The 24,010-nt window shown below is 38.2% G+C and overlaps 1 protein-coding gene across 1 annotated transcript in view; it reads left to right on the top strand.

Moving 5' to 3' along the window:
* Positions 1 to 24,010, top strand: part of CCNB3 (cyclin B3) — a 44,927-nt gene that overhangs the window by 13,258 nt on the left and 7,659 nt on the right. Inside the window, exon 4 of the mRNA XM_004606566.2 lies at positions 17,919 to 18,056. Coding sequence (XP_004606623.2) covers positions 17,919 to 18,056 — 138 coding nt within the window. The remainder of the gene's footprint in view (positions 1 to 17,918; positions 18,057 to 24,010) is intronic.

Genomic DNA, 24,010 nt, shown 5'->3' on the forward strand with positions numbered 1-24,010 from the left:
TTCTGTTTGTTTTAATTTTAGCCTTCTAATAGATATTTAATGGAATTCCGTCACAGTTTTAAGTTTTCCCTCCTCTAGGGCTCATACAATTGAGCATCACACTTTTCATCTGTGTATCCTATTTGGTTAAGTGTGTAAGTCTTCCACAGTGTAAAATGAGGGGTAGCTTATTTTGTTAGTGATAAATTACAAGACTTCTTTTCATATGCTGAATACAAATGCTTTGTTGGATATGAAATATACAAATATTTTCTAGTATATAACCTTTTTTCCATCTTATGAAATATTTTTAATTAGTGCCATTTTAAATTTAATTTTTTTAAGACACAGTAATATACAAAGCTGTTCATAATTGAATTGTTTCAGGCATACAATGTTGCAACACCATCCCATCACCAGTCCCCAGGGTTCCTACCATCCCCAGCCTGTCCTCTTGGTATATATAACATCTATTTCATATTGCTTGCTCCAACAAAACTTAAAGAAATGGCAAATGGAATTATCATAAGATAAATCAACAAGTTGATTTGTAATGACAACTTGCTGTATGATTTTAACCTTTGTAAATAAAGAAATTCAAATCATTTAATACAATATAGTAAACTGCCTATTCTCATTTACATGACTAAGTTTTCAACTCTGTTATCTAAAACAAATTGCATTAAAATTTATTTTGTACTTGAACTTTATTGTAATCATTATATCTGTAACGTCTGTAGCTTTTTAATTCTGTCTTTCACAGACCAAGTTTTATTTTTGAAAAAGTTCAATAGTGTTTATGAATTGTGCTTTTTTGTTGTTAAAAATTATTTTAATAAATTGTGTTGTACCTGGTGGTGACCAATTTGGTGCTTAGGGGAATATGTGTACCACGGTTTGAACTTGGACCTCCTGCATGCCAAGCATGTATTCTTGGCTGTTGAGCTATATCTCTGACCCCATGTTAACAACTCTGCCCAAACCTAGGTCATTAATATTTTCTATTACATATTATTTCAAAGCTTCATAGTTTTAGCATTAAATCTAGAAAGCATTTTGAGTTAATTTTTGTAAAGTTGTGAGGTTTTGTGTTCATAGCTTACTCTTCTCTTTAGAAATTATGTTTAATTTTTCTAACATCATTTGTACGAAGGGAAAACATAATTTCCCCAATGTATTTCTTTTGCCAAAGATCAGTTAGTCTTTTGAAGGAGGGCCACTTTATATGCTTATTTCTAAATTGTGTTTATTGATACCTGTGTCAATCCCTTTGCCAGTATTACTTTTTGTAGTTTTATAGTATATATAAAAACTAGATGAGTCTTCTCTGTCTTTTTTACAAAATATTTTTGAGTTTTTCTAGTTCCTTTGCATTTCCACATACATTTAAGAATTGGCTGTCATTATGTACAGAAAATATGCTGCTGGAAGCTTGGTGAACTTGGCTTATATCTTGTATAGAAAAGAAAATAACAGGCACAATACTGCTTAGTGCCAGTGGCTCTTAGAGCTTAGAGCATTGGTGGCTCTTGGCTGGCATCTGGAAACTTAACTGCAATCAGTTTCCCACACTGCTATAAAACCCTCCCTAAATCATCCCTAGAATAATTGTTCAGACAATGTTTAGGATTCTGAATACCTGCTTTCTTTTCTTCTGGAAGTTTGGAATTTTAGTATGTGCTTGGCAGAGAGTATTTACGTGCAACCAACTCAATCCTAGTAAAATCTTGAGCACGGAGTTATTAGTGGGATTCCCTAGTAGACAACACTTGACACGTTGTCCCAACTCATTGCTGGAAAATTAAGGAGTCTTCAGTGAGTAGGGACCACCTTCTTGGAAGCATCTGGCTTTCTACAAACTTTTTCCTTTGCAAATTTTGATCTGTATCTTTTTCTATAATAAAACGTAGCCATGAACATGACTATGAGCTGATTTTTTTTCTAGTAATTAGTCTACCTAGGAGTGGTCTTCTGTATCCCTGACATATACCTCTAGGTGAATTTGAAAAGAATTGGCATATTTTCTGTGTTCAAACTTGTAACACATGGACATGGATTGTTTCTCGTTTATTTAGGGCTTAAAATGTTGTCGGTTTTCTTATGCATGATCTCAGTATACTCTCTCTCTGACCAAGAAAAAATATTTTTTATTTGAATTTTTTTAAACAAGTCACCATGAGGTATATTTAGACTTATAAACTTTCATGATTACATTTCAGTCATAAAATGATTGAGTACGCATTCCTCCACCAGTGCCCATTCTACACCACCAATTTCCCAGTATTCCTCCCGCCACCCCTTTCCACCCCCTCCTTCTGTGGCAGGCACATTCCCTCTTACTCTCTCTCTCTCCTTTTGGGTGTTTTGGTTTTCAGTAGAGGTACTAAGCGGCATCATTTTTAGTCTATAGTCTACTTTCAGCATGCATCTCCCATCCTGAGTGAGCCCTGTAACCATCATTTTACTTGGTGGTCCCTTCTTTATTTCAGCTGTGTTTTCCCCCAGCACGTGATCCTGGCTTCCAAGCTGTGAGCAATCCGCCTGGCACTTATTTCTTTTTTTTTTTTTCCATCTTTTCATAATTTTATTTTTTTTTTGAGGGTACAGTTACAGATTTATACATTTTTGTGCTCATGTTTCTCCCTTACAAAGTTTGATAACCCATCCCTTCACCAGTGCCCATTCTCCACCACCAGTAAACCCAACATCCCACCCCCCCTTCCCAGTACCGTCCCACCCCACCCTGCCACTATGGCAGGGAATTCCCTTTTGTTCTCTCTCTCTGGTTAGGTGTTGTGGTTTGCAATAAAGGTGTTGAGTGGCCATTGCGTTCAGTCTCTAGTCTATATTTGGCCCGCATCATCTTTCCCCCACATGACCAACAACCACATTTTACTTGCTGTTCCCTTCTCTGAGTTGCCTAGAATGAGAGAACAGCCTCCAAGCCATGGTGACAACCTCCTGGTACTTATTTCTACTATTCTTGGGTGTTCGTCTTATAGTCTATTATTCTATATTCCACAGATGAGTGCAATCTTTCTATGTCTGTCTCTCTCTTTCTGACTCATTTCACTTAGCATGATACTTTCCATGTAGATCCACTTATATGCAAACGTCATGACCTCATTTTTTCTGACAGCTGCATAGTATTCCATTGTATATATGTACCAGAGTTTCTTCAACCAGTCATCTGTTCTAGGGCACTCGGGTTTTTTCCAGATTCTGCCTATTGTAAACAGTGCTGCGGTGAACATATAAGTGCATATGTCACTTCGACTATACTTTTTGGCTTTTCTGGGATATATTCCCAGCAGTGGTATTGCTGGGTCAAATGGGAGCTCAACCTCAAGTTTTTTGAGAGTCGTCCATACTGTTTTCCAAAAGGGCTGAACTAGCCGGCATTCCCACCAGCAGTGTAGAAGGGTCACTTTCTCCCCACATCCTCTCCAACAGCGGTTGTTTTTGTTCTTTTGGATGTGTGCTAGCCTCTGTGGTGTGAGGTGGTATCTCATGGTTGTTTTGATCTGCATCTCTCTGACGATTAGTGATGTAGAGCACTTTTTCATGTGTCTTTTGGCCATTCGTATCTCTTCCTTGGTAAAGTTTCTGTTCATTTCTTCGCCCCATTTTTTGATGGGGTTGGATGTTTTCTTCTTGTAGAGTTCAACCAGTGCTTTATATACCCTTGATATCAACCCCTTATCTGATGGGTATTGTGTAAATATCCTTTCCCATTCTGTGGATAGTCTTTGTATTCTGGTCACTGTATCTCTTGCGGTGCAGAAGCTTTTTAGTTTAATGTAGTCCCATTTGTTGATCTCTGTTTTTACTAGATTGCTTAGTTCCGTGTCATCTTTGAAGATACCTTTATCTTCAATATCCTGGAGGGTTTTGCCTACCTTGTCTTCAATGTACCTTATGGTTTGTGGTCTGATGTTGAGGTCTTTAATCCATTTTGATCTGACTTTTGTGCATGGTGACAGATCGAGTTCTAAGCCCATTTTTTTGCATGTGGTTGTCCAGTTGTGCCAGCACCATCTGTTAAAGAGACTTTCCTTGCTCCACTTCACATCTCTTGCACCTTTATCAAAGATTAGATGATCATACATTTGAGGTTGTGTGTGGGGATATTCCACCCTGTTCCATTGGTCTGCAGTTCTGCTTTTGTTCCAGTACCATGCTGTTTTAATTGTTACCGCTTTGTAGTAGAGTTTAAGGTTGGGAAGGGTGATGCCTCCCATCATCTTTTTCCCAAGAATTGTTTTAGCTATCCGTGGGCATTTATTTTTCCATATAAATTTCAGGATTGCTTGCTCCACTTCTTTGAAGAATGCCATGGGTATCCCCATAGGGATCGCGTTAAATCTGTATAATGCTTTGGGGAGTATTGCCATTTTGACAATGTTTATTCTCCCTATCCATGAGCAGGGGATATTTTTCCATTTCCTCATGTCCTCTTTTATTTCATGAAGTAGCGTTTTATAGTTTTCTTTGTAGAGGTCCTTTACTTCTTTAGTTAAGCTGATTCCAAGGTATTTGATTTTCTGGGGCACAATTGTGAATGGGATTGCTTTTTTCATGTCCCTTTCCTCTGTCTCATTGTTTGCATATAGGAAGGCCATGGATTTTTGGGTATTGATTTTATAGCCTGCGACTTTACTGTATAGGTCAATTGTTTCTAAGAGTTTCTTACTAGAGCTTTTAGGTTTCTCTAGGTATAGTATCATATCGTCTGCGAATAGTGAGAGCTTGATTTCTTCCTTTCCAATCTGAATCCCCTTAATATCTTTTTCTTGCCTGATGGCTATTGCTAATACTTCCAGTACTATATTAAAGAGAAGTGGTGAGAGTGGACATCCTTGTCTTGTCCCCGATCTCAGAGGAAAAGCCCTTAGTTTTTCTCCATTGATGATAATGCTCGCCATAGGTTCATGGTAGATGGCTTTGACTATCTTGAGAAAAGTTCCTCCAAAACCCATTTTGGTGAGAGTTTTTATCATGAATGGGTGTTGGATCTTGTCAAATGCTTTTTCTGCATCTATGGATATGATCATATGGTTTTTATCTTTACTTTTGTTGATGTGATGGATTATGTTGATTGATTTCCGAATGTTAAACCAACCTTGCATCCCTGGGATGAATCCCACTTGGTCATGGTGTATGATCTTTTTGATGAGTTGTTGGATTCTATTTGCTAGTATTTTGTTGAGAATCTTCGCATCGGTATTCATCAAGGATATTGGTCTATAGTTTTCTTTGTTAGTGGTGTCTTTGTTTGCTTTTGGTATTAGGGAGATATGCTGGCACTTATTTCTACTATCCTTAGGTGTTTATCTCCTATTATATTACTTTATATTCCACAAATGAGTGCAGTCATTCTATGTCTGTCCCTTTCTTTCTGACTCATTTCACTTAGCATGATACTCTCCATATCCATCCACATATACGCAAATTTCATATTTTCTAACAGCTGAATAGTATTCCATCAAGTAGATGTACCAAAGTTTCTTTAACCAGCCATCTGTTATTGGACACTCAGTTTTTTTCCAGATTCTGGCTATTTTAAATAGTGCTGCAACAAACATACAAGTGCAGATATCATTTCTACTGTACTTTTTTGCATTTCCGGGATATATACAATCCCATCAGAAAATGGTGTTATGAGCAGAAACTTTCTCAAAGAGGAAATCTGAATGGCCAAAAGACACATGAGAAAATGCTCTTCATCACTAATCATCAGGGAGATGCAGATCAAAACAAGTATGGGATATCATATCACACCACAGAGACTGGCGTATCCAAAAGAATAAAGGCAATCCAACCGGTGTTGGCATGAATGTGGGGAGAAAGGGACACTTCTTCACTGCTCGTGGGAATGCTGGCTGGTTCAGCCTTTTTGGAAAACAATATGGACATTTCTCAAAAAACTAGAAATTGAGCTCCGATTTGACTCAACAATACCACTTATGGAAAAAAATATTTTTTACCACACATATCCATACATGCATTGTTAAATTTATATCATACCAAATATTTCCTTCCTTGGTAATGTAACAGTTTTTTAAAAATAAGTTTCTTTTTTACACAATGCCAGTTTTAAATACTATTTGTTTTTTGATCTTATATTCTGTTACTTTGCTAAAACTTACTTATTAATTCACTGGAATTCTTTTCTTTTGGTGGATTTTTTAGAATTATCTACATGGCAGTTATGTCATTTGTGAATGGAGACAGTTTTATTACTTCCTTTTAATGTTTTTGCTTTAAATTTTATTTTTCTGTTTTATTGCATTACCTACAGGCTTCTATTATGATGTTCAACATGAGCAATATGAATGGATAGCCATCACTGCAAGATGTAGCTCAGTGGTAGAGTGCCTGATTTCATGTGTGAGATCCCGAGTTAGATCCCTATTCCCACATGCATGAATATACATAAGGATAAAATTAATAAATGACAACCTTGTCTTCTTTCTGTTTGTTCTTAAAAAAGCAATATTTCACTATTATTATTGTTATTGTTATTGTTATTATTTTGCCACATCTGGTGATGCTCAGGGCTTCCTCCTGGCTTTATGCTTAGGGGTCACCAGTGGTAATGCTCAGGGGACCATATGCTATGCCAGGGATTGAACCAAGGTTGTGGCCAAATACATACAAGGCAAGGGCCTTACCTTATATGCTAATTATCCACACCCTATTAGTATTATCTTTACTGTGGTGTTTTATTAAGACACCCTTGATTAGGTTGATGGAATTACTTTCCATACCTGCTTTGCTGTTGAGTTTTGTCAAAAGATTTTCGCTAAGTTTGATTTAATTTTAATTTGGATTTAGACTATAAAATGGTGCATTACTTTGATTTTCAGATACTGAAGCAGCTTAATATTCCTAAGATGAACACTACTTGATCTTGGTATTATTATTCTTTTTATATATTGTTCATTTATTATAATTCTAGTTTCTGGTTTTCACTCTTCACTGATTTGAAATGACACCTTTAATCACATATTTGGGTTTGTGTTTAGTCTTTCCAGTATGGAGATGATAGAATATTGTGTATGTTTTCCTATACTAGCATTAGAAATATACTGTTTTTGTAAGTATGACTTTGTAATATGCTTTGGTTTATGAACCATAGCCATGCTCAAAGTTTACTCCCGGTTCTATGTTTGGGAGTCACTCCTTGTAGTACTTGGGGGATCATGCAGTGCCAAGATGGAGGGATTAAAGGAGAGATTGAAACCAAGGCCTCCAGCATGCAAAGCATGTGCTTTGCCTGTTAAGCTTTCTCTCCAGCCTATACTGTCCTCTTCATGTTTATTTGTACATCTTTTTAAAAAAGATTTTTTTTCTTATATACTCTTTCAGATAAGCAGTAGAATAATTTGACAGTTATTCAAAATTAATTGTTTGGGTTAATTGAGGAGAATTAATGTTTTATGGGGACAGAGAGATAGTACAGTAGGTAGGACACTTGCCACGAACTACATATGGTCACCCAAACTCACCAGGAGTGATCCCTGTGCTCAGATCCAGGAATAAGCCCTGAGCACCCCCAGGTCTAGCCCCCAAATATAGCAAGAGTTTTTATAATATTGAACTTTACAAGCCATTATATTTTAAGTTTAACTATTAGGTCACCTTTTATGCCTTTTTTAAAATTTGGGGGCCATCTCTATGCTCGGTGGATCATTCCTGGCAGTACGTTGGAGGCTATGCAGTCCCAGAGATTAAACCGAGACCCATGCATTCAAAACATGCAATCAGCCTGTTAAGCTGTTTCTCTGCCCCTATAATTTCGAGGCTTGAAAGATTATGTTTGGGGTTGAAGAGACAGTACAGCTGGTAAGGCATTTTCTTTGCATACCCCTTACCTTGGAAGGAGCGATAGCATAGCAGGTAGGGCATTTGCCTTGCGTGTGGCCGACCCGGATTCAATTCCTCCGTCCCTCTCGGAGAGCCTGGCAAACTACTGAGAGTATCCCGCCCTCACGGCAGAGCCTGGCAAGCTTCCTGTGGCATATTTGATATGCCAAAAACAGTAACAAGTCTCACAATGGAGACGTTACTGGTGCCTGCTCAAGCAAATAGATGAACAATGGGATGACAGTGCTACAGTGCTACCCCTTACCTTGGCTTGATCTCCACTCATAATAGTCTCAGTATTTGATCTCGGTATAGTCCCAAGAACCACCAGGAGCACAGAGTCAGGTAATCCCTGAGAACCCCTAGGTGTGACTCCCAAAAACAAAAATAAGTAAGATAAAAGATTCTCTTAATACTGGTCTCAATGACTTATTTATTTTAACTTTTTAATTAAATCACTGTGAGATAGACCCTTACAAAGCCGTTCATGATTGGATTTCAGTAGTATAGTGTTCCAACACCTATCCTTCACCAGTGTACATTTCCCAGTACCAGTGTCCCCAGGTTCCCTCCCATCAACCCACCTCACCCCCTGCCTACCTCTATAACAGGAGCTTTACTTTTCTCTCTGGTCTCAGTGACTTTAAAGGATTTAGTTGGCTATTGGCTAATTGTTTTCAACATTCTCTAGCCTCATTGAGAACCTTTAAAAATGTTTGAAGTATTATACTTTTAATTTTAATTACAATACATTGATAGTATATTAATAATGTAACTGATATTTTTATATATTTAATTTATTTAACACTTTTTGCTTAATTTTTTGCTTATTTTTTAATAATTGTTGCATCTGTAGTCATAAATAGGGTATCTTTCTAAGTTTGGCGAAAGGTGTTATTTTTATTAAATTATGGTACCAGATACCATAGATTAGTGTTTTTCAGCCTTTTTCCACCTTGGCTCCCTTCTGACCTTGTTTTTTTTCCTGTGACCCCTCCCAGTTTTACTGGTTGGCCCTAAACTCATGCCATACCTCTGCATTTATATGATTTTCAGTTATGGCCCCCTTGGAAAATCTTGGGGGTCCACATGATTTCCCAGTTGAGAATCACTGTCACTGTCACTGTCATCCCGTTGCTCATTGATTTGTTCGAGCGGGCACCAGTAATGTCTCTCATTGAGAGACTTATTGTTACTGTTTTTGGCATATCCAATACACACGGGTAGCTTGCCAGACTCTGCCGTGTGGGCAAGATACTCTCGGTAGCTTGCCGGGCTCTCCGAGAGGGGCGGAGGAATCAAACACTGGTCGGCCGCATGAAAGGAGAACACCCAACCGCTGTGCTATTGCTCCAGCCCAGTTGAGAATCACTGTTCTAAATTATTAATATTAGGAAATTTATCATAACATAGAAAATTTTTATACTATCCTAGGTTTAATGAAGGGATTATGTATTCCTTGAAGAACTTGCCTATAAACATATCAATGTATATTGGCATTTATGTATTCCATTCTTCGATGACTTTTTATCATAAAAATAACTTAATGACTATTTTGACAATTGTTATTATAGACTATAATTGGCATTACTTTATATTCCTTTGTAATTATTTTCTCACTCAAAATGGTATGTATAGTACATTATCTTACTCTCATATGTTTGCATGCGAGTTTATGTTCTCATTTCCTCAGTTTTCTTTGCAAAGGAAACTTTCACTCCTCAGGATAAAGAAATAGCTTATCGATACATACATAAAGTTTTCTGTTTTAAAAATTCATTTACATCTACTTCCATATTATTTTATTCTTATTTTTATATTTTGTTTTTCCTAGCTTCCTGAGATGAATGCTTTAGTCTGTTATTTTTAGTTTTTATTTCTGACTTCCTAATAAAAGCCCCAAAACTGCATTTTCTTTTTTTTTAAATAAATTTATTTATTTTTAATTAATGAATCACCATGAGGGTACAGTTACGGATTTATACACATCTGTGCTTATGCTTCCCCCATACAAAGTTCGGGAACCCGGATCCCTTCACCAGTGTCCATACTCCACCACCAGTAAACTCAGCATCCCTCCCATCCTCCCCAATCCAATCTCCCCCCACCCCACCCTGTCACTGTGGCAGGGCATTCCCTTCTGTTCTCTCCCTCTAATTAGCTATTGTGGTTTGCAATAAAGGTGTTGAGTGGCTACTGTGCTCAGTCTCTAGCCCTCATTGAGCCCGCAACTCCCTTCTCCCACATGGCCTTCGACTACATTATAGTTGGTGATCCCTTCTCTGAGTTGCCCTTTCCCCAGAATGTGAGGCCAGCCTCCTAGCCATGGAGTCAACCTCCTGGTAAAAACTGCATTTTCTTTTAAGGAACAATTCTGACTACATTCCATTAGTTTTGAAAGATAGTGTTGTAGCTATTATTTTTTTTAAATCTGTAGTTGCAAGTTTTATTTCTTCCTTCACCCTGATATCATTGAATCATTGATATCATTGTGTACGCCTTTATTCAAAGTACTTTGCTTTTCTTCGTTTTGTGTTTTTATTTTCAGTTTCTAGATTTATTGTGCATAGAGATTATGGCCTGAATGATAATTTCTGCTTCTGTTAAATTAATGAGATTTTCTTCATGGATTCAGAAATAGGTATTTATAAACGATTCACTGATATTTAAAGGAATTGTGTATTCTCTGGACTGGAGGAATAGCACAGCGGGTAGGGCATTTGCTTTGCAGGTGTCCGACCTGGGTTTGATTCCTTTGTCCCTCTCGGAGAGCCCGGCAAGCTCCTGAGATTATCCCGCCTGCATGGCAGAGCCTGGCAAACTACCTGTGGCATATTCGGTATGTCAAAAACAGTAATAGCAAGTCTCACAATGGAGACGTTACTGGTGCCCGCTCGAACAAATCGATGAACAAGGGGAAGAAAGTGGACAGTGCTGGCTGCAGTGCTACAGTGTATTCTGTATAGGGTAAAAAGATCAGTATATAAGTTAATTTTGGCTAAATGATGGCATGATTTATATGCAAAATTTTCTGTTTATCAAAGTGATAATCACCCACAATTACCTCTTTGTTAATTTATCCTGTTTTTACCTTCCTATCTCACTTTATTTGTTTTTATTTTGGGGGGCACAACCAGTGGTGCTTAGGGGTCACCCCTGGCTCTACGCTAAGAGATCACTTCTGGTGAGTTTGCAGGACCACATGGGATGCCAAGTATCAAATCTGGTTCAGCTGCTTGCAAGGCAAGCACCCTTCCCACTGTACCACCATCCAGTCTTACTTTAATCTCTCTTTGTCATAAAAATTTGAACTATAACATTTAGTACACATTTATACTTGTTTATTGACATATATGTACATTTGTACACTGTGCATTTATAAATCAGCCACCTTCCTCTATTCTTATTCTTTGGAGGTAACTATAAACAGAGTACCCTATTTATAATTGACCTTTATGGAAACTTTCCTTGTATGTCCTATTTTATAGGTCAATTATTTTTTCTTTCAAAACCTTAAGTTAGATGAGTAATACACGAATGCATATGTGTATGCATATGTGTTGAGTATGGTTTATGGGTTTATGTTTTGTTATATGAAGAGGTTATAGTATACACATTATTATACTATCACACATTGTTATGCTGTAAACATTGTTCTGAAAATGGTTTTCCTTTCTTTTAAAAATAATCTATGGGGGATATGGTGCCACCAGCAAGTCAACCTGTACCTACGGGGCGAGTGTATCTGATAATGACTTTAGACTTTCAGATACTCCCAAATTGCTGCTGTGCCTTTGGCCAAACCCCAACTCTTTGGGGCCAAGTTTACCAAGAAATTAAACAGCCAAAACATAGGTATGTGGGAGACATACCCAAAATCCACCTCCAGGTCAGCTATATAAGTTCATTTATTGGCATTATTTCAGAGACCCATAAATCTCGAAAGAGATCAGAAGACGCAGTTAGGGCCTGTAGTGTGGAGGTAGGCGGGAACCTGTGACTGAGATCTCCAGGCCCGCTTGGATCAGGACTAGGCCTCCTCCCTCCAAGTCTCCAGTTTTTCAGTAGCTTGGCAGTCACCCACAAACTGCCCCCAGTTCCATGTAATTACATCAATGGCCAAGACCTAGGGACTATAAACTAGAGCTCCCAGAAGAGAGCGCCACAGAATGTCCTGACCCCATGCCAGGCTGTCTTCACTGGGGCACCTTGAAGGGGGGCAGGTTGAGTTCCCCTCCCTGCCCCAAACAACCCTGGCAGCCGTAAACTTCCAGAACCCAACTGGCCACCATGCTCAAGGCCACTCTCCACATGCTCGGATGAGCCTCAACCAAGAGAGGACGAGCCTCACCCAAGACAACCTCACCAAAGAGCGGACCGGCAGGAAAACCCAGGTATGCGGGAACCCATGACTTAAATATTCGAGCCCGCATAGATCAGGACTAGACCTCCTCCCCCCAGGTCCTCAATTTTCCAGTAGCTTGGCAGTCACACCCACAAGCTGCCCCTGACACCATGTAATCTCATCAGTGGCAAAACCCAGAGACTATAAACTAACACTCCCAGAAAAGAATGACACATAATTTCCTGGATATTATATTCTATCTATAACAAGGAATACAAAACAAATTGTCTAGCATTGCCTTTTCAGCAAGTTTGATTGGTAGTGGTACTGGTGTCGAAATACCAAATGTAACCAAGGTAGAAAGAGTATGGGGGAAGTTGCCTGCCACACAGGCAGGGGAAGGGTTGGAACAGTGGTGGGAGGGAGAATACTGGGGATTCTAGTGGTGGAAAATGTGCTGTCTTCAGGTGCCCCGGTGAAGACAGCCTGGCATGGGGTCAGGACATTCTGTGGCGCTCTCTTCTGGGAGCTTTAGTTTATAGTCCCTAGGTCTTGGCCGTTGATGTAATTACATGCAACTGGGGGCAGATTGTGGGTGTGACTGCCAAGCTACTGAAAAACTGGAGAACTGGAAAATGTTGGTGAAGTGATGGGTGTTTGATGATTGTATGACCAAAGCTCAAACATGAAAGCTTTGTAACTGTATCTCACAGTGAATCAAAAAAGGTGAAATAATAACAAAACATTAAAATAAAATTAACATTCTGGATTAAAAAAGTATTGTGTAGTTCATACCCAATTCAGTCAGCTTAATCAATGGATGAATAAATAGTAGTGCTCCTACATTACAAAAACAAAAAAATAATATATGGACTGAAGCTGGAGAGAGAGTGTAGTGGTTAAGGTGTTTGCTTTGTCCAAGTGCTATCCTGATTAGCTTTCCAGAACCCCATATGGTCCTCTGAACCCTCTCAGGAGTGATCCCTGAACACTGAGCCAGTAGTAAGCTCTGAGTGTTGCTGGGTGTGGCCTCCAGACAAAATAAAGCTCTGGACTGTGGCTGGAGAGATAACTCAATGGTCTGTGCGTGCTTTGCATATAAGAAGGCTTGATTTGATCCCTGGCTCCACAGCATGGTTCCCAGAGCAATGCTGGGAGGAACCTCCAATCTCAGGAATAGCAGTGCTCCTAAGCACTGCTAGGTATAGTCCCCTCCAAATAAAAAAAATTCCAAACAAAGATAAACTGTAGTAATCTTTCCATATAAATGTATCTCTACTTTGTTCTTTTTGTGGGGAGATTAGAGTAGCTCCCAAGGTACCTGAGATCAAGTCTGGTGATACTCTGCCAGCTTCATGGACCTGAGGTTTGGTGCCTGAGTCCCGAAATACAATGCTTCTTGGCTGGCAGTGCTGGGGGTGGGGTAGTCATATGTTGCCAGGGATGAACTGGAATCGATCTCCTAAGCAGACTATTTGCTCCAACCTTTTCAGTTCTTTCCCTAATCCAGGTACTTTATCCTTTTAAAATGTTGCATTAATATTCTATTATATGCACATAGACATAATTTAATTAACCCTATTTTGTATACTTGTCAAGAAAGATGAGACAGTTTCCTATGTTTCTTAGTTATAGTTAAAACAATGTAGACTTTTGATCTATATTATTACTATTAATATTTCATATTAAAATGCTACTGAGTGAGGTGACACCCAGTAGTGCTCATGGGGTATATGGTACTCGTGCTGAAGTTCAAACCCAGGGCCTCACACAGGCAAGACATCTGCTGCACCACATAGCTACATCCCTGGCCTTGGTCTAGATAGTTTTTTAATATTTATGTTCCTTTAAATATTTTTGATATTTCTTCTTTATCTGTTTTCATTAATTTTGTCCAGTATAGTTTGTGTTTTTTACAACTAAAGGCTTAATCTTTCCTTGGTTCAGATGAATTAATATGTTCTTTCTTTAGTTTTCCTGCCTGTCTTCATTTTCATTTTGATTTTGTATGTTTATGTTTGTGTGAAGATTTATAGAATCTAATCTTGTTTCTCAAGGTTTTACTCACTGTCTCCAGATCTCTTACATCTTAGTTCTTTAAGGTAGTACAGAACTAAGTACAAAGTAGTCTTTGAAATTACATATTTGGTTTTGTTACAGTCTAAGATACTGATTCTATTACAGGTTTGTGTTATGTAATATTGTTGTAATAGATTACAGTTTTTTTTTATTTTCAGAGTGATCTATTTTCAAAGATTTTGCATCTTCTCAGGTCTTGTTGAGATTAATTCCTTTGAAAAGTGATTTTACTTCTTTGAAGTGAAAAAATTAATAAGTAGTCATTCTGATTTCTCACAATATTTTTCTTGAATAATTACTTCTTTTTTATATCTAATTTATATCTGTGTTTATTCATCTTACTAGAAAATAGTCTTGGAAATTTTGAGTTTATTTTTGTAAAATTTGTTTCCTTATTTGGAGCTGAATAATATTTTTTATCGTGGTTTTGATTTACTTATTTCCCTATTTTTTTGTCTCCAAATAAATACAGTTTTTTTATGAAAAATTGAAAGAGCAGATTAGTCAAAGACAGTTGTGAGAATCTGGAAACTGTAAATGGCAGACTTCTTGTCCACATTTTTAGTGGCTGTGAGAGCACTGTCACTCTTCTCTGACAGGCATGGAGTAAGGCTTCTCATATGTAGACTGATATCAAGAGGTCAGAAAATTATAGCATGTGAAGCATAGCTCAGTGAACTCAAGTTATTTATTTGGCCTAAACTGGAGAAAGTTTATAAGCAACATAATAGCTGCCTTCAGTATTTGGAGGGTTGTCACAGGAAGTAATAACAGACTTGTTTCACGTTTTTCCAAGTGGCAAGCTTGTGCTTAAAGACTGTTGTCTCAATTTAAGGAGAGGCTTCAGATTTAAACGTTATTGACTCTAGATTTCAGCCAGTTAATCAGATTTTTACCCACACTTATAGATGTTACCACTTGATACCAGTAAAAGTGAATGGCTGGCAAGTGCCTATGTGAAGTACTAAGAGAGTCTGTAAGCACTGGCTTTATCATTTGTGTCAGAGAACTGCTGCTCTTTCCACACCAGTGTACTCTGTATGAAATTATTTGACCTCAGTTCTTGATAAATAAGAAAATAGCCAATAGCCTTAATCTTTATAGGATCACCCTTTCTTTTTCTTATGGTATTCCCATGAAAAATATAATAAACAGAATTACTTGTATATATCCTAATCCTCAGAACCCATGAACTTGTTTTACATGGCAATGGGAAATTAAGTTAGAAATTGGACTGTATTTGGTGGTCATATGGCAATAACTGAACAACTACTTGGGCAAACATTAAAGAAACCATTCATGCATGGTTGAAGTATTGGAAAAGTCTATTTTATTCTTCTTGAAGAAAGAACACAAAGGGTTATGAGGAAGAAGCTCCTTGAAGGTTGGGTGAGTGACCAAATCTTATGTTCTGTTTCCTAAACTGCATTCTGGCTGAGGGAGTGCAATCATTTCAGGCAGGAATACTTTCTGCTCATTATTATAAAAGTGTTTATTTGATAAGATATATGTCTAAAGGGCTCCACTTACACAAACAAGGCAAGCTTTGACTCATTTGGAAAGCATGCCATATGGCCAGCTCTAACTAGGATTAGAGTTAGAGTGTATAGTTTCTTGGAATTGGTGTAGGCAGTACCAGGAAAATTGGAAACAAGGGTTCTATTAGTAATGCTTTAATCACATTCTGGCTCATCTAGTCCCTTACCTCATTACCAGATGGTACTATTGATACTTTTCTTAATCCATAGATTTTAATAACGTATCTAATAGGGAATAGAAGCTACTGAGTGAATAAACTAAGAAGCAAGTCTTTATATTTCAGAGTGAAATAAACATGATCATGTGGAGAGTTTGCTGTATAAGGTAGTAGCAAATAGGGTAAGCAAGAATATAGGTGTTGGGGATCAAGGAGAGAGAGTTCATTTAAGATACTCATAGAGAAGGTTGAACATCTCTGATTTATAAGACTGGTATATCTACACAGCGGAATACTATGTAGCTGTCAGAAAACATGAAGTCATGAAATTTGCATATAAGTGGATCAACATAGAAAGTATCATGCTGAGTGAAATGAGCCAGAAAAAAAGAGACAAACAGAAAGATTGCACTCATATGTGGAATATAAAGTAGCTGAGAGGTGCAAGCTTACAGTGATGCAATTTCTGGCAGATATTTTTCTGGACTTAGTTACTAAAATACTAAAATACAGAAATCTAAATCCTGCGGCGGCTAGTGCGGCCACTCAACCTCATATCTCTTCATTCTCAGCAATGGAAAACAAATTATCAAATGCTTCCTTTTCAGTAGGTCGACTTTAGGGGGGAGAAAATCCAAACAATGATAGTGAGTTTTTTGTTGATATATTGAATGTAATCAAAGTAAAGGGAAAGTAAAGTGAAATTTACCAGCTACACAGGCGGGGTGGAGGGATGAGGTGGTGGGGGGAGAGGGGAGGAGGTATACTATGATTCTCGGTGGTGGAATATGTGCACTGGTGAAGGGATGGGTATTCAAGCATTGTATAACTGAGACTTAAACCTGAAAGCTTTGTAAATTTCCACATGGTGATTCAATAAAAGAATAAATTAAATAAAAGACTGCTCAACTTCCCAAATGTCCAGGTATAGATAATGACAAGATACTCCAAGGCACTGAAGATAGAATCAAGAACTAGAAAAAGGAATTTTTAATTCAAAAGATACTTAAAATTTATTTGAGGTACCATGATTTACAGTATTGTTTATGATAAGGTTTTATGCATATAACATTTTAGTTCTACCAGTGTTCCCTTCACCAGAATATCACCTTCCACCAGAGTGTGCCTTTCCACCCACACTCCTCGACTATCATTGTCTCAGTTCTGTAGGCTAATTTTCCGTGTTCTGTTGCCTTTGACCATATTTTATTCCCTTACTATATTTCTTTATATAGCCTGCATATAAGAGATCATTCTGTGTCTCTCTCCTTCTGACTGACTATACTTAGCATGATATTCATCAGATTGATCTGCATAGTGCCAAATTGCTTGATTTTGTCCTTTCTTACAGCCAGGTAGTGTTTCATTGTGTATATGCACCACAATTCATTTCTTTCATTTTTCTCCTATTTTGGGTGACACCAGCAGTGCTTGGGGTTTACTCCTTGCTATATGCTCAGGATTCACTTTTGGCAGTGTTCAGGGAACTAAATGCAATGTTAGGGATCTAATATGGTTGACTATATGAAGTAAAATGGCCTCAACCTCTGAACTATATCTCTGGCATGCCCATCACAATTTCTTTATCCTGTCATATGTTCTTTGCCAATTGAGTTGTTTCCAGATTTTGGCTAGTGTGAATAGTGGTTCCCTAAACAGGAGCATAAACATCCTTACATAGTGCCTTTTGGGTCCACAAAAGGGTTTTTTCATCCATAGCAGTCTCAGCTGATCAGGTCTTTAAAAATTTTATTTATTCAATCACCATGAGATACATTTAAGAGCTTTTATGTTTGAGTTACAATCAAACATAAACTGAGTATAATAAGCTGATCAAGTCTTGTAACTCCACTCTCCTTAATTCTGCGTGTCAGGTAGGCTGAATCGTTTTGGACATGTCTTTGTAGCTTGATAATATGCAGATTCTTACCTTGCTTGTGTTTCTTCTAGGTGACCTTTGAGATGAGTCATGAGACCTTGTACTTAGCAGTGAAGCTGATAGATCTCTATCTTATGGAGGTAATATGCAGAAAGGAAAAGCTACAACTCCTTGGTTCTACAGCTTTTCTTGTTGCAGCAAAATTTGAGGTAAGTCTGAACCCATACAATCTGTAAATAACTAATGAGGTTTTGTTCCATACCAGATATTTCATGCATATGTATGTATATATTTTGTATACCTATGTGTATAAATATATATCATACATGTGTATACACTGGTGAATATATGCATTTATATGTGTATACAATTGCATTCATAGTCACATAAAAAATTTCTCCACTAGAGAAAGTAGCATTGAGTGGCAGTGGTGATATATGCATTGCTGAGTTTTAGATTCTTCCACTTCCTCTTTGCAAATGTATGCTTATAGATGTGACTAATTAAATTGTTGGTTGTTCTTTTTAAAACTTTCATCTTTCATCTTGTTCACGAATCTCTATCCTCTGCAGCCTTTTCATTCTTTTTTTTAAAAATTTATTTTATTCTTTAATTAGTGAATCACCATGAGGGTGTACAGATACAGATTCACACATTTTCGAGCTTGTTTTTCCCTCATACAGTGTTCACAAACACATCCCTCCACCAGTGCCCATTCTCAACCACCAATAGACCCAGTATTCCTCCCACCCCCCAATTCCATCTCCCCCCTCCCCACCCTGCCTCTGTGGCAGGGTATTCCCTTTTGTTCTCTCTCTCCAATTGGGTGTTGTGGTTTGCAATAGGGGTATTGAGTGGCCATTGTGTTCAGTCTCTAGTCTACTTTCAGCACAAATCTCCCATCCCAGGCGGGATCTCCAACCACATTTTACTTGGTGTTCCCTTCTCTATCTGAGCTGCCTTTTTTCCCCAGCATGTGAAACCAGATTCCAAGCCATGGAGCCAACCTACTGGTACTTATTTCTACTATTCTTGGATATTAGTCTCCTACTCTGTTATTTTATATTCCACAGATGAGTGCAATCTTTCTTTTTTAATTTTTTTTTATTGAGTCGCCATGTGGAAAGTTACAAAGTTTTCAGGTTTAAGTCTTAGTTATACAATGCTCGAATACCCATTCCTTCACCAGTGCACATATTCCACCACCAAGAATCACAGTATAGCTCCACCCCGCACCCCCACACCAATAACCCCCCACCCCTAGCCCCCCACGCCTGTGTAACTAATAAACTTCACTTTACTTTCACTTTGATTGCATTCATTATTTCAACAAAACTCACTATTACTGTTTGGAGAGTCTCTCCCCTAAAGTCAGACCTGCTGAAAAGGAAGCAATTGATAATTTGTTTTCCATGAGTGCAATCTTTCTGTCTGTCTCTCTCTTTCTGACTCATTTCACTAGCATGATACTTTCCATGTTGATACACTTATACACAAAGTTCATGACTTCATTTTTCCTAACAGCTGCATAGTATTCCATTGTATAGAAATACCAGAGTTTCTTTAACCAGTCATCTGTTCTCGGGCACTCAGGTTTTTCCCAGATTCTGGCTATTGTAAACAGTGCTGCAATGTTACATATAAGTGCAGATGTCATTTCGACTATACTTTTTTGCTTTTTGGGGTATATTCCTAGTAGTGATATTGCTGGGTCAAATGGGAGCTCAATTTCAAATTTTTGAGAAGCTTCCATATTGTTTTCCAGAAGGACTGAACCAGTCGGCATTCCCACCAGCAGTGTAGAAGGGTTCCTTTCTCCCCACATCCTCTCCAACAGCGGTTGCTTTTGTTGTTTTGGATGTGTGCCAGTCTGTATGGTGTGAGGTGGTATCTCATGGTTGTTTTGATCTGCATCTCCCTGATGATTAATGATGTAGAGCACTTTTTCATATGCCTTTTGGCCATACGTATCTCTTCCTTGGGAAAGTTTCTTTTCATTTCTTTGCCCCATTTTCTTATGGGGTTGGATGTTTTCTTCTTGTAGAATTCAACCAGTGCCTTATATACACTTGATATCACCCCTTATCAGATGGGTATTGAATATCATTTCCCACTCTGTAGACTGTCTTTGTATTCTGGTCACTGTATCTTTTGCAGTGCAGAAGCTTCTTAGTTTAATGTAGTGCCATTTGTATATCTCTGGTTCCTCTTGGTTGGTCAGTTGCATGTCATCCTTGAAGAAACTGTTAGCTTCAATATCGTGGAGGGTTTTGCCGACCTTGTCCTCAATGTATCTTATGGTTTGTAGTCTAATGTTGATGTCTTTAATCCATTTTGATCTGATTTTTGTGCATGGTGTCAGGTCGAGGTCTAAGCCCATTCTTTTGCATGTGGTTGTCCAGTTGTGCCAGTACCATTTGTTAAAAAGGCTTTCCTTGCTCCACTGCATATTTCTTGCTCCCTTTTAAAAGATTAGGTGGTTATATTTGGGGTTGTGTGTAGGGATATTCCAACCTGTTCCATTGGTCTGCGGCTCTGCCTTTGTTCTAGTACCATGCTATTTTGATTATTACCGCTTTGTAGTAAAGTTTGAGGTTGAGAAGGGTGATGCCTTCCATCATCTTTTTCCCTAGAATTGTTTTAGCAATCCGTGGGCATTTTTTGTTCCATATAAATTTCAGGATTGCTTGATCCATTTCTTTGAAGAATGTCATGAATATCCTTATAGGGATCGCGTTGAATATGTATAATGCTTTGGGGAGTATTGCCATTTTGACAATGTTGATTCTCCCTAACCATGAGCAGGGGATATGTTTCCATTTCCTCACATCCTCTTTTATTTTATGGAGGAGCGTCTTGTAGTTTTCTTTATAAAGGTCTTTTATTTCCTTAGTTAAGCTGATTCCGAGGTACTGGATTTTCTGGGGCACAATTGTGAATGGGATTGCTTTTTTATGTCCCTTTCCTCTGTCTCATTTTTTGCATATAGGAAGGCCATTGATTTTTGGGTATTGATTTTATAGCCTGCAACTTTACTGTACGAGTCTATTGTTTCTAAGAGTTTCTTAGTAGAGGCTTTAGGCTTCTCTAGATATAGTATCATATTGTCTGCAAATAGTGAGAGTTTGATTTCTTCCTTTCCTATCTGAATGCTCTTAATCGCTTTTTCTTGTCTAACAGCTATCGCAAGTACTTCCAGTACTGTATTGAAGAGAAGTGGTGAGAGTGGGCATCCTTGTCTTATCGCTGATCTTAGAGGAAAGGCCCTTAGTTTTTCCCCATTGAGGATAATGCTTGCCATAGGCTTGTGATAGATGGCTTTGACTATCTTGAGGAAAGTTCCTCGAATACCCATTTTGGTGAGAGTTTTCATCATGAACGGATATTGGATCTTGTCAAATGCTTTTCTGCATCTATTGATATGATCATATGGATGTTATCTTTACTTTTGTTGATATGGTGGATTATGTTGATTGATTTCCGAATGTTAAACAATCCTTGCACCCCTGGGATAATTCCCACTTGGTCATGGTGTATTATCTTTTTGATGAGTTGTTGGATCCTATTTGCTAATATTTTGTTGACGATCTTCGCATTGGTGTGCATCAGGGATATTTTTCTATAATTTTCTTTGTTAGTGCTGTCTTTGTTTGCTTCTGGTATTAGGGAGATATTGCTTCATAGAAACCATTTGGGAGAGTTCCTGTTTCTTTAATTTCCTGGAAAAGCTTGAGGAGGACTGGCAACAGGTCTTCTTTAAATGTTTGGAAGAATTCGCCAGTGAATCCATCTGGACCTGGGCTTTTGTTTTTGGGGAGACTTTTGATTGCAATTTCAATTTGGTTGGTATTAATGGGTCTATTCAGGTATCCAAGTCTTCTTGGTTCAGTCATGGGAGATTGTAGAAGTCAAGGAATTCATCCATTTCTTTTAGGTTCTCCTGTTTTGTGGCATATAGACTTTCAAAGTAGTCTCTGATGATCTTTTGAATTTCATTGGTTTCTGTTGTGATGTCCCCCTTTTCTTTCCTGATTTGGTTTATTAAGGTTCTCTCTCTTTCTTTCTTTGTGAGTCTTGCTAGCAGTTTATCAATCTTGTTTATTTTCTCAAAGAACCAGCCCTTGGTTTCATTGACGTTTCGGATTGTTTTCTGGGTTTCCATGTCGTTAATTTCTGCTCTAATTTTTATTATTTCCTTTCTTCTGTCTGGTTTTGGTTCCTATTTTTGGTCTTTTTCTAAGCCTTGAGCTGTGAAGTCAAGTTATCTGTGTAGGCCCTTTCTTCCTTCCTAAGGAATGCTTGCAGAGCTATAAATTTTCCCCTAACACAGCTTTAGCTGCGTCTCATAGGTTTTGGTAGCTTGTGTCTTCATTTTCATTTGTTTCGAGGTTTCTCTTTCTTCCTTGATTTCCTTCCTGAGTCACTCACTGTCCAACACTGAACTGTTTAATTTCCAGGTGCTTGCTTTGATTCTCTGTGTCTGTGTTTGATTCTCTGCATCGTGGTCTGAGAAGGTAGTTGATACAATTTCTATTTTTCCGATTCTATGGAGGTATGTTTTATGGCCCAGTATGTGGTCTATTTTGGAAAATGTCCCGTGTGCACTGGAAAAGAATGTGTATTTTTTCTTTTTTGGGGTGTAAAGCCCTGTATAGGTCTATTAGGCCTCTCTTTTCTATTTTTTCCTTCAGTGTCAGTATTTCCTTGGTGGGTTTTATTCTTGTCGATCTATCCAGGGGTGATAAGGCAGTGTTGATGTCTCTGACTACTATTGTGCTGCTAGCGATGTCCTCCTTAAAGTCTGTTAGGACTTGTTTTAAGTATTTAGCTGGTCGCTCCTTATGTGCGTGTACGTTTAAGAGCGTGATTTCTTCCTGTTGTACATATCTTTGATAAATAGAAAGTGACATTCACTGTCCCTTCTAATCTTTTTAAACCTGAAATCTATGTTGTCGGATACTAGTATGGCCACCCCAGCTTTTTTGAGGGAGTTGTTTGCTTGCAGGATTGTTTTCCATCCTTTGACTTTGAGTCTGTGACTGCTCAGGTGTGTTTCTTGTAGGCAGCAGAATGTTGAGTTTTGTTTCCAAATCCATTTTTCCACTCTGTGTTTTAATTGATGCATGTAGGCCATTGACATTGAGAGAGATTATTGTCATGGGATTTTGTGTCATCTTTCTGCGGGGTTTGTTGTTCTTGTGGGGTTTTTCCTTGTCTTACAAAAGCCCCTTTAGTACTGCTTTTAAGCTTGTTTGTGAGTCTATGAAGTTCCTTAGTTTTATTTATCCATGAAATTGTGTATGGTTCCTTCAAGTTTGAGTGAGAGCTTAGCCAGTTAAAGTATCCGTGGTGAGGTGTTCATTTCATTGAGTTTTTTCACTATATCCCAACATTGTTTTCTGCCTTGGAGGGTTTCCTCTGATAAGTCTGCTGTGAATCTAAGGAGTGCTCCTTTGTATGTGATTTCTTTTTTTTTGACCTTGCTGCTTGCAGTATTGTGTCCCTATTCGTGGCATCCATCATTCGGACTATGATATGTCTTGGAGTCTTTTTATTGTGGTCCCTTCTAGCTTGCACCCTTCTGGCTCGTAGGATCTGAACATCTGCATTATCGAACTCTGGGAACTTTTCAGCAATGATTTCTTTAACTGTGGCTTTCTCATTAGGGTTGCCTCCCTGTCCTTCTGGAACTCCAATGATTCTTATGTTATTCCTCTTGGCATCATCCTTTAGGTCTCCGATTCGCCCTAGAGCTATTTTAAGATCTTTCCTAGTTGTTTGTTGTAGCCTGTGGGATTTCTGTTCATCTTCAAGCTCACTAATTCTCTCTTCAGCTGTAGCCATTCTACTGTTGAGGGCTCCAACTGTGTTTTTTTATTTCGTCTACAGTGTCTTTTATTCATGACATTTCTGAATGTAGCTTTCCTATTTCTGCTCTCATTTCTTCCCGTAATTTCTTCACTGACTGCTCCACCGTTACTTTAAGTTCAATGAACACTCTCAGAATTTCTTCTCTGATGTCTTTATCTGAGAGATTACATTTGTGGGAAACCCCTGCTGAAGCTTCTGGACTCTTCTTCGTCCTTTCCTTGCTGTGTGGATTTGCTCTTTTTCTTCAAGCTGTCACGGTTGTATGGAGGTTGGACCTTCCAGCTCACTAGAG

This window comes from Sorex araneus, chromosome X (genome assembly GCF_027595985.1).
Source record: "Sorex araneus isolate mSorAra2 chromosome X, mSorAra2.pri, whole genome shotgun sequence".
Taxonomy (NCBI): domain Eukaryota; kingdom Metazoa; phylum Chordata; class Mammalia; order Eulipotyphla; family Soricidae; genus Sorex; species Sorex araneus.